This window comes from Mustela putorius, unplaced genomic scaffold, assembly GCF_011764305.1.
Source record: "Mustela putorius furo isolate JIRA1106 unplaced genomic scaffold, ASM1176430v1.1 tig00004039_pilon_pilon_pilon, whole genome shotgun sequence".
Classification (NCBI taxonomy): domain Eukaryota; kingdom Metazoa; phylum Chordata; class Mammalia; order Carnivora; family Mustelidae; genus Mustela; species Mustela putorius.
This window is the reverse complement of record NW_025422174.1, coordinates 137,503-153,955: the sequence shown is the minus strand read 5'-3', so window position 1 is coordinate 153,955 and position 16,453 is coordinate 137,503. Positions and strand designations below refer to the sequence as shown.

General features: G+C 45.9%; 2 protein-coding genes across 6 annotated transcripts in view; one reads left to right on the top strand and one right to left on the bottom strand.

Moving 5' to 3' along the window:
- The window catches only part of ITGAD (integrin subunit alpha D), a 31,475-nt gene that overhangs the window by 13,478 nt on the left and 1,544 nt on the right, over positions 1–16,453 (top strand). For 3 of the 5 annotated variants that reach the window (XM_045072510.1, XM_045072513.1, XM_045072514.1), the window contains 21 exons: positions 43–193; positions 394–467; positions 1,740–1,869; positions 1,978–2,120; positions 2,311–2,451; positions 2,545–2,754; positions 3,244–3,374; positions 3,493–3,650; positions 4,538–4,692; positions 4,952–5,083; positions 5,885–5,958; positions 6,193–6,334; positions 11,719–11,832; positions 11,942–12,021; positions 12,121–12,204; positions 14,615–14,693; positions 14,852–14,959; positions 15,067–15,144; positions 15,336–15,449; positions 15,592–15,693; positions 15,963–16,073. In XM_045072510.1, coding sequence (XP_044928445.1) covers positions 43–193; positions 394–467; positions 1,740–1,869; positions 1,978–2,120; positions 2,311–2,451; positions 2,545–2,754; positions 3,244–3,374; positions 3,493–3,650; positions 4,538–4,692; positions 4,952–5,083; positions 5,885–5,958; positions 6,193–6,334; positions 11,719–11,832; positions 11,942–12,021; positions 12,121–12,204; positions 14,615–14,693; positions 14,852–14,959; positions 15,067–15,144; positions 15,336–15,449; positions 15,592–15,693; positions 15,963–16,073 — 2,511 coding nt within the window. The remainder of the gene's footprint in view (positions 1–42; positions 194–393; positions 468–1,739; positions 1,870–1,977; positions 2,121–2,310; positions 2,452–2,544; positions 2,755–3,243; positions 3,375–3,492; positions 3,651–4,537; positions 4,693–4,951; positions 5,084–5,884; positions 5,959–6,192; positions 6,335–11,718; positions 11,833–11,941; positions 12,022–12,120; positions 12,205–14,614; positions 14,694–14,851; positions 14,960–15,066; positions 15,145–15,335; positions 15,450–15,591; positions 15,694–15,962; positions 16,074–16,453) is intronic. The other 2 variants (XM_045072512.1, XM_045072511.1) reach the window with 2 other exon arrangements.
- LOC123389842 (small integral membrane protein 29-like) lies at positions 11,007–11,319 on the bottom strand. Its single transcript, XM_045072517.1, has one exon. It carries the CDS (start codon positions 11,253–11,255, stop codon positions 11,007–11,009), a length of 249 nt encoding a protein of 82 aa, XP_044928452.1. The 5' UTR covers positions 11,256–11,319.

Sequence of the window (16,453 nt, the reverse complement as noted above, 5' to 3'; positions counted from 1 at the left end):
GAAAGGCTGGTGGTCTCCTCCTCACCTGTCTGTCTGTCACAGGTGGGGAATGCTTTCCAGAAACCCACTGCCAGGCAGGAGCTGAACACCATCGGCTCACTGCCCTCTCAGGACCACGTGTTCAGGGTGGACAACTTTGCGGCACTCGGCAGCGTCCAGGAGCAGCTTCAGGAGAAGATCTTTTCAGTCGAGGGTAAATGCAGGGCGAGCCTGGGTCTTGGGATTGAAGGTTCTGGACCCAGCTGTCCCCTGAAGTACGGAGGAGCTATCCATATTCACGGCTCACCCAGAATTGTGCCCCAGAACCCGAGCTTCAGATTCATTCTTTTCCTTGTGCTCTGAGTCCTTGTGGTCTCATGGTCCCCAGAGCCTAAGTGGCCTGTTTCCCCACAGGAACCCTGTCGAAGGCAAGTAGCTCTTTCCAACATGAGATGTCACAGGAAGGCTTCAGTTCAGTGCTCGCAATGGTGAGTGGGACACATACTTGATAAACGGGTGTCAGGCACCAATCCTGGGCCAGCCCTGTGCTGGGGGTTGGGACCCAGGAGTAAATAAGAAAGCAGATTCTGTCTTCAAGTTCATCGTCTGTTCAGAGACAGACATATGGGTAGTGTATGTAGGTGCCAGGAGCACAGCAGAGAACAGGGTAGCCACGGTTCCTGCTCTCATAGGGCACATATCCAGTGGGGGGAGACAACAAACAACCAAAAATAACTTCAGATTGTGCCAGGCATTAGGATAGAGCAAGAGAGGTGATCAGAGGAGGCCCGAGGAGTGACAACTGAGGCCAAATGATGAGAAAGGGCCAGCCCTGGAAAAATCTGAGAGAGATTGCTCCAGGAAGAGGAAAAAACAAGTGCAAAAGTCTTGAGGCCTGAACACGGTTACTGGACCAGAGAGATAGAAGGGCCGGCGTAGCTGGAGCAGAGTGGGGGGGGGGGCAGATGGGGGCGGCCAGATCATGCAGATGAAAGAAACGACAATATAGCATGGCTTGTGTGCAAGTAGATGTGTGTTCCAAGCATCCAGAGGGGTTTGCTTCAAAGTGATTTTGGGGGTGAATTGGGGGGACATAGAAATGAAACAATGTTGGTCATGAATTGGTCACTGAAGGTGGGTCATGGGTACTTAGGAGTTCATTAAGCATTTCTTTCTACTTTTGTATATGTTCTAAATTATCCATAGTCAAAAGTTTAAAAAGGCAAAAAACAAAGTATGCAGAGTAGGAAAGGCCTATCACTCCCTGAGGGAGCCAAAGAAGACCTCACAGAGGAGGTGAGTTTGAGGTTGAGTCTTCCTGAGAAAGGAGTGGAGTCCTAGAAAGACAGAAGAGAGAGGTGTCCAGCTCAAATGCTTCATGTGTTTAAACACAAGGTATCTCCACAGATTTGACTGGGAGGACCCTAGATGCAATCCTCAGGGGCTTGGCGACAGGGAGCCATCTTGGATTGCCAGCTGGGGGGTGGCTCTACGTTTCTTGGTCCCGGGGAACTTACCTCTGGTGTACTAGAGGATGGAGCAGAAAGGGTCATGGGTGAGAAGAGTTGGTACTTACTGGGACAGTGGCACTGGGCACAGCTGAGAGACGTTAGGAGTGAGCGACACTGAAGTTGTTGAAGAAGACTGGGGAGGAGAAGAGAATTCCAGACAGTGAGCAGAGTCGGTGGCAGGCCTTGCTGGGGAACAGGCCATCTTCTTTAGGCTTGGTCTGGCTCAGCCCTGGAACCCTTTCCTCCCAGGATGGACCAGTTCTGGGGGCAGTGGGGAGCTTCAGCTGGTCTGGAGGTGCCTTCCTGTACCCCCCAAACCAAAGCCCCACTTTCATCAACATGTCTCAAGAGAATGTGGACATGAGGGACTCTTACCTGGGTGAGAAAAGGCTGTGGTTGGGGGCACAGGTGGGACAGGAGCTGCCTGGGGAGGGCAGGAGCTCAGGGGTGGGGAGGAAGCCTTTGTGCTGAGCTGTGCCCTCCTCAGGTTACTCCACTGAGCTGGCCTTTTGGAAGGGGGTCCAGAGCCTGATCCTGGGGGCCCCCCGCCATCAGCATACTGGGAAGGCTGTCATCTTCACCAAGACGTCTGGGAAATGGAGGCCGAAGGCTGAAGTCGCAGGGACTCAGGTTGGATGTTGAGGAAGCCAGAGTGGAACGTGAGGGAGGCAGGGTCTGCAGGGGCAGAGAGAGAGAGGAGATGAAGGGGTCTGGGAGCCTGTAGGGGGAGGTCCCGGTGGCTGGGGAGAAGTGGGACCTGTCCCAGAAGCGGCTGCCTCTGGCAGGGGCAGGCGGGATGACTTTTGGCTGTGCCCTGCAGATCGGCTCTTACTTTGGGGCCTCCCTCTGCACTGTGGATGTGGATAGAGATGGCAGCTCTGACCTTGTCCTCATCGGGGCTCCTCATTACTACAAGCCAACCCGAGGGGGGCAGGTGTCTGTGTGCCCCTTGCCCCAGGGGGTGAGTGTCTGATGAGCCCAGGGCTGGGTGGGGCCTGGGTGAGGGGTGGAGGGATTGCCTGTGTTGGGACCTGACACTGGTTTTGTTCTGCAGAGGGCTAAGTGGCAATGTGAGGCCATTCTCTTTGGGGAGCAAGGCCACCCCTGGGGCCGCTTTGGGGCAGCGCTGACAGTGCTGGGGGATGTGAATGGGGACAAGCTGACAGACGTGGCCGTCGGGGCCCCAGGAGAGCAGGAGAGCCGGGGTGCTGTCTATGTCTTTCATGGAACCTCAGGGCTGGGCATCAGCCCCTCCCACAGTCAGGTGAGGCCCCCGTCTGAAGCCTTTCCCAGTTCCACGTGCTTTTCTAGGTCTCAGATTTGCCTGATGCCCTGTCATGTCACTGACCTGAACAGTAGCCATGCTCCTTTTAGGGGTCTTGTGCCCTGAATATCACCAAGTCAAGCTAAGCACAGAGTATCTCTCCTTTCTCCTGTGGGCAGCTTAGTGGTTAAGAGATTGCAGGGCGTGGGTCAAATGCCTGGCTGGCCATGTCAGCTGTGTGGCCTTAGGCGAGCGACTGATTTAGCCTCTAGGAGCCTTAGTTTCCTCCTGTGAGACATTAAATGAAGGAGCTCTATGTCTGGGGTCCCTGGGGTCTCAGTACTCTTGCTTTCCATTCCTACCCTCTTATCTCTCTGAATTTTTCCATTCAGTTCTGCTTTCACTGCAGTTTTCTTTCCAAATCTTTCTTCTCAAATCTTTCAGATGCCTTCCCCTTGACTTCCACTTTTCCTTTTCCCCTCTGGCCAGCGGATCGCGGGCTCCCAGCTCTCTCCCTCACTCCAGTATTTTGGGCAGTCTCTGAGTGGGGGTCAGGACCTCACCCAGGATGGACTGGTGGACCTGGCTGTCGGGGCCTGGGGACAGGTGCTGCTGCTCAGGTGAGAAGTCTCCACATCCCACCCTTGCCCACTGTGTGTCCATTCAACAAGCTGCCCCCTCCCTTGTCCTCCTGCCCGAGGCCAGATCCAGGTCCTCAGCCCCTGCATGCACCCTCAGGAGTCGGCCAGTGCTGAATGTGGGGGTGGCCATGAGATTCATGCCAGCGGAGGTGCCAAAGGTTGTGTACCAGTGCTGGGGAGACATGCCATCCACCCTGGAAGCTGGGAATGCCACAGTCTGTCTCACTATCCACAAAAGCTCACTGGACCAGCTAGGTGAGTTTCTTCCCAGTGGACCCAGTCCCCTATCCCCTTGAGACCCCCAGCCTACCTCAGGAGAAAATGGGCTAAGGAATCCAGGTAGCACCTCCACAGCCACCTGCCTGCCAGAGTAGGAAACCTGGGGTCCCTTCTCTCCCCCTCTCCCCACACCCAGGCCAGTGGGCTCTAAGTCCAGGAGATGACCTGGAGTCTGCCCACTTCTCTCCACCTGCTCCAGCCACTGCCTACCTTGGAGCCACCGCTTGTCTCTCCTACCTGTTCTTGGAGCTGTCTCCGCGTCTGTTCTTGCAGCCTCCCCACCTTTCTCCACGAGAAACTAGAAGTATTGGTCCTAAAACACAAATCTGTTCTCCTCACTTGCCTACTCAACATCCTTCCCTCCATTCATGAAGCCCAAATCCTTCTCTACGATGTCCTTGTTGGTTTCGCTCCTGCCGGCCCTTCCGACCTCACCTCATCCCACTCTCCCCTCCTCCCTCTCTCTTCTGGTCCGAGCCATTGTTCTCATGGTCTGGGACCTTCTGCTCCCATTCTTCACCAACCCGTGGTCATCTTCCAGGTTGGGGCTCAGACAAGGCCCACCCAGGAAGGCATTTCTGATCCCAGGCAAGCCCTCCTTGGTACTACGGAGGATCCCATCATTGGGTTTATCATGCTGGGAGATTATGCCCTGCATGCCTGTCTCCTTTCCTAGACTGAGAGCTTCATGAAGGCAGGAATGATATTTCTTTATCTTCTTCTTCACATTTCTAGCACCTGATACAGCTCATAGCCCATAGGAAGTTCTCAGCAATATTTTTTTTTTTTGCATGAATAAACAAAACCTGAACATTCGAGGTTCTTTTGGACTTTCCATCTTCCATTCCTCCCTTCTGCTTTAGGTGATGTCCAAAGCTCTGTCAAGTATGATCTGGTATTAGACCCAGGCCGTCTGGTTTCTCGTGCCATTTTTGACGAAACCAAGAACTGGACTTTGACTCGAAGAAAAACCCTGGGAATGGGAGTTTACTGTGAAACCATTAAGCTGCTTTTACCAGTAAGGACTTTGGTTCTGGGAAGGGGATGGGGAGAAGGAGCCCAAGGAGAACCTCTGGTACCTCTGCTCCCTGTTGAGTGGCGTGTAAAGGGTGGGGATATTGGAGTCAGAGAGAGGAAATTGAAGCCAGAGGACCTGACTCCACAGCTAGGACAGAATGCTGTCCTGACAGTAGGAAATGGATGCAGTTGAGGAGAAGGGTCAGTGGTGGAAAATAACGAGAAGGATAGTGGTTTCTTGAAAGCCCATTCTCCCTCAGGACTGTGTGGAGGACGTGGTCAATCCCATCATCCTACGCCTCAACTTCTCCTTGGTTGGGGAGCCCATTCCCTCATCTCAGAACCTTCGCCCTGTGCTGGCTATGGACTCACAGGACCTCTTCACTGCTTCTGTGAGTCTTCCAATGAAGTCCCAGGGATGTACTGACTTTCACTCTGTGGTTTTCAACTTTTCATCAGCCACATCAAGTCCATAATGCCTCCACCCAGTTACCAAGGCCCTGCCTAACTTGGACCCTTACACACATCCCAGCTAGTCACCACTTTACCTCAACATAAATTCTGATTCTTATTCTCCAAATCCTTCCCAATTTTTCTCATTCCTTTCTCTGTTTCTTTGTGCATGTCGTAGCTCCTACTTGGAAAACATTTCTTTCTCTCCACCTCAAAGATCCTTTCTAATTCTCTAAGCCCTGGTCTTATCTTCCCCCTTTCTGGAAATCACAGTCAGCATCTGTCACTCCTTCACTGGCTTCCTATTACATCATGGTGATACCAAATATTACATGACTGGAATCATGGCATTTGGCATCCACTTTGGTTGATCTCTGGAAATTGTGAGTTCTGTGAGTACAAGATTCATGTCTAATTCACCTGTGCTTCCATGCTTCCTAATGCCTCTCCCAACTCAGAACCTGTCCCCTACTGACACTTAATTTTGTTTGTTGAGTAATTGTTCCAATGTGAGATGGAATTAACTCCTCAGCTAAACTTCATGTTCCTTGAAACCAAGGATCTTATCATTCTGCCCCTTTCTTACTGCCCCACTGCTTGGCAGTGTCTAGCATAGTGCTAGGTGTGGGATGGGTGCTCAGTAACGCTCAATAACAAACACTCAGGATGAGTGGTCCTCATGAGGGAAATGCAGAACAATTAAGACATGGAGAGAAAGAGAATCTCCTGTTTTTCTGCAGCTCCCCTTTGAGAAGAACTGTGGACAAGATCACCTCTGTGAAGGGGACCTGAGCATCAATCTCAGCTTCTCAGGGTAAGCTGAGAGATGTCTATCTCTTTTCATTTCTAGACACTTAAGCATATGGGTCTCCTATCCCCATGAGATGAGAAATGCTTGTTTCCCTTTGGCTTCCTTCTAACAAAGAAATTAAATTTTTATTGGAATGTTATCAGTTCACGAGTTCCTGCAGTCCTGGCCTTACCCTTGATCCAATTCCAACTGATTTCCAGTGGAGTCTCTTTTTCACTTTTGTCCTTCCTCTTTCAGCCTGCAGACCCTTGTGGTAGGGAGCTCCCTGGAGCTTAATGTGACAGTGACTCTGTGGAATGAGGGTGAGGATTCCTATGGAACTGTGGTCCACTTCTACTACCCAGCAGGGCTGTCCTATCGACGAGTGTTAGAAACACAGGTAAATAGCTTCCCTGTTCTCTTATGATTCTTCCCTGCCCTGGGTTACAGTGGGTTCTTTTCAATTCTTCTATGATGAAATCTAAACATAGATACAGACAATTCTGAAGAAGAGAGAGAGACAGAGAGAGAGTGGTGCATAAAGCAGATGTATATTTAAATAAATAATATTAAGCAAATAGCATCCAGCTCAAGAAATAATACACTGGTAGTACCTCCAGAAGTACTCTCTCTATGTTCTTTTCCTCATGAAAACCTCAGTCTCTCCCCAAAGTAACCTCTATTCTGACTTTGTGATAACCAATTCCTTGTGTATTTTATGGTTTTACCACCCATGAGTTCATCTATGAAAAAACTGTTGTTTTTTGCCAATATTTGAAATTTATGGAAACATGTTATATGTTCTTTTGTGTGTTTTTTCATTTCTTCAATATATGTTTGTGAAATTCATCCCACGTTGTTGCCTATGGCTGTAGAACATTTTTAAAATTATGTTATGTTAGTTATGTACTGTACTTCATTAGCTTTTGAAGTAGTGTTCCATGGTCAATTGTTTTTGTATATCACCCAGTGCTCCATGCGATATGTGCCCTCCTTAATACCCATCACCATGTTACCCCGTTTTCCTACCCCCTCTTCCCTCTAAAACCCTTAGTTTGTTTCCTAGAGTCCACAGTCTCTCATGGTTCATCTCCCCCTCAGGTTTCTCCCCCTTCATTTTCCTTTCCTTCTCCTAATGTCCATCATGCTATTTCTTGTGTTCCACATATAAGTGAAGTCATATGGTAATTGACTTTTTCTGCTTGACTTATTTCACTCAGCATAATCTCCTCCACTTCCATCCATGCTGATTCAAAAGTTGAGTATTCATCCTTTCTGATGGCTGAGTAATATTCCAATGCATATATGGACCACATATTTATTCATTTGTCTGTTGAAGGGCATCTTGGCTCTTTCCACAGTTTAGCTATTGTAAACATTGCTTTATGAACATTGCCTATAGAACATTTTTATTGTATATAGAATCCCTTGAATGACCATATCAAAATTTATTTACCCATCTTAAAATTTTTAATGAAAGTTTTTATTTAATTTCTAGGTAGTTGACATATAGTGTAATACCTTACATAGAACACTCAGTGCTCATCACAACAAGTCCCTCCTTAATATCCATCACCCATTTAGCCCATCCTCAGCCCACCTCCTCTCCAGAAATCTTCACTGTGTTCTCTACAGTTGAGTCCCTCATGGTTTGCCTCCCTCTTTTTTTCCCTTCCCCTAGTTCATCTGTTTTGTTTGTTCAAAAATGTTTTGTTTGTTAGTGTTCACATATGAGTGAAATCATATGGTATCTTTCATTGACTGACTTATTTCAGTTAGCATAATACTTTCTAGTTCTATCTTGCAAACAGCAAGATTTCATTTATTCTTTTAGATGGCAGGATAATATTCCATTGTACTAGTATACCACATCTTCCTTATCCATTCATTACTTGATGGATATTGGGGCTCTTTCAATAGTTAGTCTTTCATATTTAATGTTGCTGTAAACATTGGGTTCCATGTGCCCCACTGAATCACTATTTTTATATCCTTTGAGTAAATAGCTAATAGTGCAGTTGCTGAGTTGTAGGATAGTTCTATTTTTTAATTCTCAAGGAAGCTCCATACTGTTCTTCAGAGTGGCTGCACCAGTTTCCATTCTCACTCACAGTGTAAGAGTGTTTCCCTTTTTCTGCATCACTGCCAACACCTATTGTTTCTTATGTTTATGTTAGCCATTCTTTTTTTTAAATTTATTTTTTATTTATTTTCAGCATAACAGTATTCATTATTTTTGCACCACACCCAGTGCTCCATGCAATCCGTGCCCTCTATAATACCCACCACCTGGTACCCCGACCTCCCACCCCCCGCCCCTTCAAAACCCTCAGATTGCTTTTCAGAGTCCATAGTCTCTCATGGTTCACCTCCCCTTCCAATTTCCCCCAACTCCATTCTCCTCTCTAATTCCCCATGTTAGCCATTCTGATAGGTGTGAGGTGATATCTCAATGTAGTTTTTAAAATTTTTTTATGCCCATTTCTTTTTTTTAAATTAATTTTTTATTTTTTATAAACATATATTTTTATCCCCAGGGGTACAGGTCTGTGAATCACTATGCCCATTTCTTAACAGGATTATTCATTTTTTTGGTTGTTGAGTTTGATAAATTCTTTATAGATTTTGATTACTAACTCTTTATCAGATATGCCATTTGCAAATATCCTCTCCCATTCCATTGGTTACCTTTTTATCTTGTTAATTGTTTCCTTCATTGTGCAGAAACTTTTCATCTTGATGAAGTCCCAAAAGTTCACTTTGGTTTTGTTTCCCTTGCCCCCAGAGATGTGCCTGGTAAGAAGTTGCTTAGACTGAGGTCCTATAGGTTGCTGCCTCTGTTCTTCCCTAGGATGGTTTCCTGTCTCACATTTAGGTCTTTATTCCACTTTGAATTTATTGTTTTGTATGTTGTATGAAAGTGGTCCAGTTTCATTCTTCTACATGTGACTGTCCAATTTTCCCATCACCATTTGTTGAAGAGACTTTTTTCCATTGGATATTCTTTCTTGTTTTATCAAAGATTAGTTGACCATATAGTTGTAGGCCCATTTCTGGGCTTTCTTTTCTGTTTCATTTATCTGTGTGTCTATTTTTGTATCTGTATCATACTATCTTGATGACTACAGCTTTGTAACACAACTTGAAGTCTAGATTGTAATGCCCCCAGCTTTGCTCTTCTTTTTCGAGATTGCTTTGGCTATTTGTGGTCTTTTGGTTCTATAAAGATTTTAAGTTTGTTTGTTCTAGCTCTGTGAAGAATGCTGGTGATATTTTGTTAGGGATTGATTTAAATGTGTAGGTTGCCTTGGGTAATATGACATTTTAATAATGTTTTAATTCCAATCTCTAAGTATGAAATATTTTTTCATTTCTTTGTGTCCTCTTCAACTTTTTTCCTTAGTGTTCAATTTTTGAAGAGTATGGATCCCTTACCTCTGGTTAGATTTATTTGTAGGTATCGTTTGGTTTTTGGTGCAATTGTAAATGGGATCAATTTCTTGATTTCTCACTCTGCTGCTTAATTACTGGTGTATAGAAATGTAACAGAGGTGGGTGGGGGGTGGGGTAAATGGGTGATGGGCATTAAAGAGGGCATGTGATATGATGAGCCCTGGGTGATATCCTCAACTAATATGATGAGCACTGGGTGATATCCTCAACTAATATGATGAGCCCTGGGTGATATCCTCAACTAATATGATGAGCCCTGGGTGATATCCTCAACTAATATGATGAGCCCTGGGTGATATTCTCAACTAATATGATGAGCCCTGGGTGATATTCTCAACTAATATGATGAGCCCTGGGTGATATCCTCAACTAATATGATGAGCCCTGGTTGATATTCTCAGCTAATATGATGAGCCCTGGGTGATATTCTCAACTAATAAATCATTGAACATTATATCAAAAACTAATGATGTACTTACCTTGGCTAACTGAATTTTAATAAGTAAAAACAAAAAAAAAAACAACAATAAAAAAGAAATGCAATAGATTTATGTACCTTGATTTTATATTGTTTGAGTTTGCTGAATTTGTGTATCAGTTCCAGGAACTTTTTGCAGAGTCTTCTAGGTTTTTAAATAGCGAATTTTGTCCTCTGTGAATAGCGAATAGCTTGACTTCTTTCTTGCAATTTGGATGCCTTTTATTTCTTTTTATTGTTGGATTATTGAGGCCAGGACTCCAGTAATACCTTAAACAACAATGGTGTGAGTGGACATCTGTACTCATATTACAATTTGTGGTCATTTGAGTTGTTCCCTGATTTTGGCCATGACTGTTCTTGAGCATGTATATTGGTGCACGTATGCATAACATTTGGAAAGTATTTGCTACATATGGACTTGCTGGATCTTGGATTCCTGTATCTTCAATTATAATAAGTAGAGACCAACCATTTTCACCTATCTGCACTTCCATCAGCAGATTATTAGAGTTTCTGTGAGTTTCTATCCACTGTAACACTTGGCATTGTCAGAGTTTTAAATTTTTGTCCATCTGGTGATATTTCCTTACAGTTTTAATTTGCATTTCTTTAATAAAGTTGAGGAACCTTTTGTCTATTTCCTGGTGATTTTGATTTCTTCTTTTAGGAAGTGCCTGTGCAAATTTTTTTATTTTTCTACTGAATTGTCCATACTTTCATTTTCATTTATTTTTTTATGTAAATTCAATTTAGTTAACATATATCATATTATTAGTTTCAGGGGCAGAATTCAGAGACCCATCAGTTGCATATAATACCTACATTACGTAAACTGACTTCCTTAAGGCCCATCACCCCATTATCCCATTACCCACCCACGCACTTTCACATACTTTTCTTAATTGTAAGCATTCTTTAATATTCTGGTTACCAGTACTTTTCCATTTACATGGGTTTAGATATATTTTCCAGCCCTGAAGACAAGCGTCTTTTCAGTTTCTTTTAGAGGGACTTTTAATAAATCAAATGTGTTAATTTGATTGTGGTTGATTTTTACCAAAACTTCCTTTAGGTTTAGTGTTTTTATGTGCTGATCTTGGTGATGTCATGGTTCTGGGGGGAGGGGGCGGGGGTGAGGTCAGGTCTTGACGTCCAGCAGGGGCATCAGCGTGTGCTGGTCGCTACTCTGCCAGCTGTGTACCACCTTGGGGTCCCCCACATCCAAGAGCAGCTTCTTCTCGGCCTCATGCAGTTCCTCCGCGGGGTCGAAGCTGTAAATGGGGAGCAGGTGATGGCGAAGCTGGTCCACTCGCTTTTTCTTCTGCACATACATTACCATGGAGTCCCTGCTGGCTTGGGGGGCATTGGGCACTGTGGTGTTACTCATGACATCCGCAGCGGGAAGGCTGGGTGGTCAGCGTGGACAGTGGGGCCTCGGGAGGGCGCTTCCACGGGGCTCCCTCCTGTGGCTGCAGCCCGGACAGGAACGCCCTCGGTTGGCTCCCAGCTGATCTTGTTTAAGAAATAATTCCCTACTCCAATGTTACCAAGATATTCCCCTTTATTACATTTTAGGAGCTTCATAATTTTGCTTTTTCATGTGAAATATTTAATCTAGTTGGAATTTATTGTAGTGTATGGAGTGAGGTAGGAATTCATTGGGTTTTTTGTTTGTTTGTTTGTTTTTCAGATTGCTTGATTTTTTTTTTTGTATTGGCTAATTTTCCTAGTATTTTTTGTTGAAAATTCTGTCCTTTCTCCTACTGCTCCACAGTGCCGCCACTGTTATATATCAATCCCCAAAATGTACATGGATAACATTTTTTGAATTTTATTTCCTTCCCTGAAAGCAACCCCATCAGCGCCCACTGCGCCTGGCGTGTGAGGGAGGGCCCGCTGGGGATGAGGGCCGGAAAAGCAGCAGCTGTAGCATCAACCACCCCATCTTCCAAGAGGGCACCAAGGTGAGCGCCTCCCCACAGATGCTCGTCACTCTCTCCTCTGTCCTGACCTGCTCCTGTCTCATATTCTCCCATGACCTTCCTTGTCCTCATTCCTTCTGTCTTCTCCCAGGGCACCTTCATAGTCACATTTGATGTCTCCTACAAGGCCACCCTGGGCAACAAGATGCTTCTGAAGGCCAGTGCGAGCAGGTGAGGCCAGCTGTATCCCTCCTGCTTTCGCCTCATGCCCCTGCAGAGAGTTCTCCCCTGGGTTTCTGTTCAATAAGGTTCCCCCCACTCTCTCTCCAGTGAGAATAATAAACCCATGACCAGCAAAACCGACGTTCATCTGGAGCTCCCAGTGAAATATGCTGTCTACGTGGTGATCAGCAGGTGTGAAATTTTGACTCTCCTGTAAGCCTAAATCTCCCCTTGCAGCCCAGACTGATCTTTAAAGGATAGGTATGTAACTAGCCCTCTAGTTCCTCACATGGGAATACTTGTGACCAGTCATCTATTTATGCTATAGTAACATACACTATATGCTTCTTGCTTCTTCTCTGATAGGTTTACCTATTGAGTTTGCCACCACTCTTGCACACCACCCTCTATCTCCAAGGCGCAGGCCTCCGTTAACATGAAGCCAATTCTATTCTTCATGCTAAATTTGAGTGTGCTGAAGTGAAAGTAACTAGATTAAGACTGAGGCTTCTATGAACACTCTGAAGTGGGAGATGTGGTTTGTCACCACACAGAGGAAAGAAAAGGTCAGGGTTTCACACAGCAAACAGGAGACTAGAGATGTGACAAACTGCTGAGAAAGTCACCAGAGTCCAAGGCTGTGGCAGGTCACAGGAAAGTCATGTGCAGGGCTGTTGCTGTCAGTTCTGAAGGTGGGTGGTGGAGCAGGGTCAGGCCAGGATGGAGGAAGGGCAAGGACACCCAGATAATCCGGCTAAACTACAGAAGTTTGGAAGGTGGTCAGAAGCTTATAATATTGCCATGGGACAGAGTTTGCCACTGTTGCTGCTGCTGATGACACATGAATGTCTAGCGCAACTGGGGAGAGACAATCAAACCGTGTCATTGCCCTTCCAAAACCATGTATGAATTTCCCCTACTGTCCACAGGAAAATAGTGGAACTTACATTAAGAGCTTACAGTTATATATACATACGATATGCCAAGCATTTAAAAAGTACTTTACAAGTATTTACATTCATTTAATCCTTCTAATAACTATGGGATATGCTTATTGTTTTGTTTTTAAAGATTTTACTTATTTATTTGACAGAGAGAGATCACAAGTAGGCAGAGAGAAGGGGGGTGGGAAGAAGGCTCCCCGCTGAGCAGAGAGCACGATGCGGGACTCAATCCCAGGACCCTGAGATCACGACCTGAGCCGAAGGCAGCAGCTTAACCCACGGAGCCACCCAGGCACCCAATATGATTATTGCTAACCCCCCTTTATTACCAACAAAGAAATCAAGAGGTTAAGTAACTTACTCTTCTCAGTCAGCTGGTAAGTGACAGAACCAGGAATCAGTCAAATGGTCTGGCTCTGGAGCTTGTGCTCATGCCATTGCAAGGGTTGGGGAAGATGAGTGATTTACTCAAATTTGAAAAGAGTGTTAGAACTGGAAGATTTTAAAGTGAGAAAACTGAAGCAGAGAGGGAAAGGTTAGGAGTGAAAAACAGAAAGGTTAGCACCGTAAGGGAAACTATGAATTCTAACATTTATACCATTGCTGCAACAACTCTATCACAGGCACTATTATTAGCAATCTCAGGTTATACAGGAAGAAACCACAGAGGTTAACTAACTTACCTTAGGTTACTTGGATAGGAAGTGGTAGACAGAAATGTCAGATGGTCTGGTTCCAAGCCTGTGTATTTAATCATCACACTGACAGTTACATTTGTGGGAAACTGTGGGGAGCCCATGGAATTTCTGTATGGCTGGCCAGGCTTCTGTACACTACATACGGGTGAAATGTGCAGCACCCCTGCTTGTTTGCTTGATTCCACTGAGACCTTAGATGTTAACTCTGGGAAGGAAAGGATTATGGCTTGTTAACTGTTGACTCTCCAGAGCCAAGTACACAGCCAGGTATAGGGTAAATGTTTACTGAAGGAGGTGACGGATGGATGGATGGATGGATGGATGCACGGAAAGCCACCTGAGGCTGGAACATTTGTGACCACTCCAGGGGCTTGTGTTTATGCACCATCCTTTATCACGCTTACTTGACTGCCCCAGGATGGCCACATCTTTTTTCTTCATTCCATCGTGGAGGGGCTTGTACTGCATTTTTTACCCCAAGTAATCCAACCATGATTCCCTTGAGTCCCCTTAGGCTTATTTGTTCTGGCATCAGCCTCTGCAAGCATTGCCAGATGCCAACCATATACCTAGTAGAGGAGAAAGTCATGTGAACACCTTTTTTTTTTTTCCCCATGGGAAAATGTTTAAATGTTATGAGAGGTCATGTTTAAGTTGGGCCTTTAAGTGAACATTTCCAGAAGAGGAGGGGTAGGGGTGTTCCAAGCAAAAGAAAGAACTTGAACAAAGCTATGGGGATGTGAAAGATCCAGGGTATCAAAGGATGAGCTAGCAGTTCTGGGTGACTGGAGCAAATGCCATAGGAGAAGAGTTGAAGCTGAGGCTGCAGGAGCATGTGGGGATCATAATTCTTTCATGGGATTGTCTGCTGGGGGCCCAGCAGAGCCCTTGGCCTCAGACAGGGGCACCACTGAGGATGGCTCTGGGAGTGTTTCTCACCAACAAGCCCTCTCTCTCCAGGCAGGAAGAGTCTACAAAGTACTTCAACTTTTCAACTTCTGATGAGAAGAACAAGAAAGAAGCTGAGCATCGTTATCGTGTGAGAAGGCAGGGAGTGTCCATATCTTCCCTCCCATGGTGCTGCTAATGTTGGGAGCTGGTGGGAGAGAGAATAAGCAGCTGAGGGCTATATCCAGGAATGAAGTGGTATTTTGGATTCTTCTGGGAGCACAATAATGTTGTCTCAATTTTCTGCAGGTGAATAACCTGAGTCAGCGAGATGTGACCATCAGCGTTAATTTCTGGGTTCCTGTCCTGCTGAATGGAATGGCTGTGTGGGATGAGGCTGTGGTGGCCCCTTCTCAGGTATCTCCTTGCCTTTCCTAATTCTCCAGAGTCTGATCCTATAGTGCCTCACATCCTCTTACCAGTGAAATGTTGATCATTCTGTGGCTGCTTCTCTCTCACACCAGAATCTCTCCTGTGTGTCGGAGAGGGTACCTCCCCAGCATCCTGACTTTGTGACCCAGATTCCAGGGAGTCTTGTACTGGTGAGAAAGACCCTGGATTCCCACTGCAGGACCAGCTGCCCAGTGGGGGATTTAGGGAAACGCAATTGCTAGGTTGGAGATCTTTATATATGTCCTATATTTGTTCATCTATTCTCCAACCCAGACCTGACAGACTTCCTTTTTTCCTGGTGGCTCTTGCCTCCTCAGCTTCATTCTTCTCCTGTCCCTAGAACTGCTCCATTGCTGACTGCCTGAAGTTCCACTGTGACCTCCCCACTTTTGGCATTCAGGAGGAACTTGACTTCATTCTGAAGGGAAAACTCAACTTTGGCTGGGTCAGCCAGGTGCGTGGATCCAACAGCAGAGTCCCTCCCCTGGATTTGGGTGGTACTAGATATGTCTGCACGATCCTCAAGTCAGGAGAGTTCTTGAACTCTGAGGCCTTTCCTCAGGCTATTTCCCCAGCTCGGTCCCTGTGTATTGCAGACATTGCAGAAGAAGGTATTGGTAATGACTGTGGCTGAAATCACGCTCAACAGATCCGTGTATTCCCAGCTTCCAGGACAAGAGGCATTCTTGAGAACTCAGGTAGTGACTGTGTGGTAGGAGTGGCCAGGCCGTAAGTAGGAGGGCTACTAATGCTAAATCCATGGTGCTGTGTGGGAGGCTCAGAAGCCTGGAGGGAGGAAGGATGAATGTCCATCAGCAGGAAATCTGTCCCTAAGCCCATGAGTGCTTCTATATCCCACCTTTTGGAGAAAAGGAAGGAGCGGAGGGAGTTAAAGTTTGGTGAACCTAGAAAGAGTCTGGGAGAGGAAGAGTTCTGATACTTTCTGATAAGGTCATCTCCACTCCAGATGGAGACGGTGCTGGAGAAGTATGAGGTCTACAATCCTATCCCCATCATTGTGGGCAGCTCTGTGGGAGGACTGCTGCTGTTGGCTCTCATCACAGCCGTCCTGTACAAGGTGAGTCTTTCCATCCTGCTCTTGACGCCACCAGCAATTTGATCCCATTATTTCCATAATGTAAGAAAGAGCTCCGCTTGGGTATAGGCGCACAGTCTTGGCAAGTCATTGCATGTGAGACATCCCCGTTCATCTATGACATCACTGGTTCCCAACTGTCTCCCATATCTGTGCTTCTCTATCTGATTTTCAGGTCTCCTTTAGTTGCTCTCTGGGTATTTTCCACTCTTTTCTTCCTCACTACATGTTTCCCTTCACAGCAAATTACAACATAAAAGCAGTGGCCTGAATTAGGTGTTGACACAACCACCGATTCCGTCTGACTATAGGCAGTGTCTTGTCCATGCTGGGCCTTGATTTCTCATTCTGAAGCTGATTCC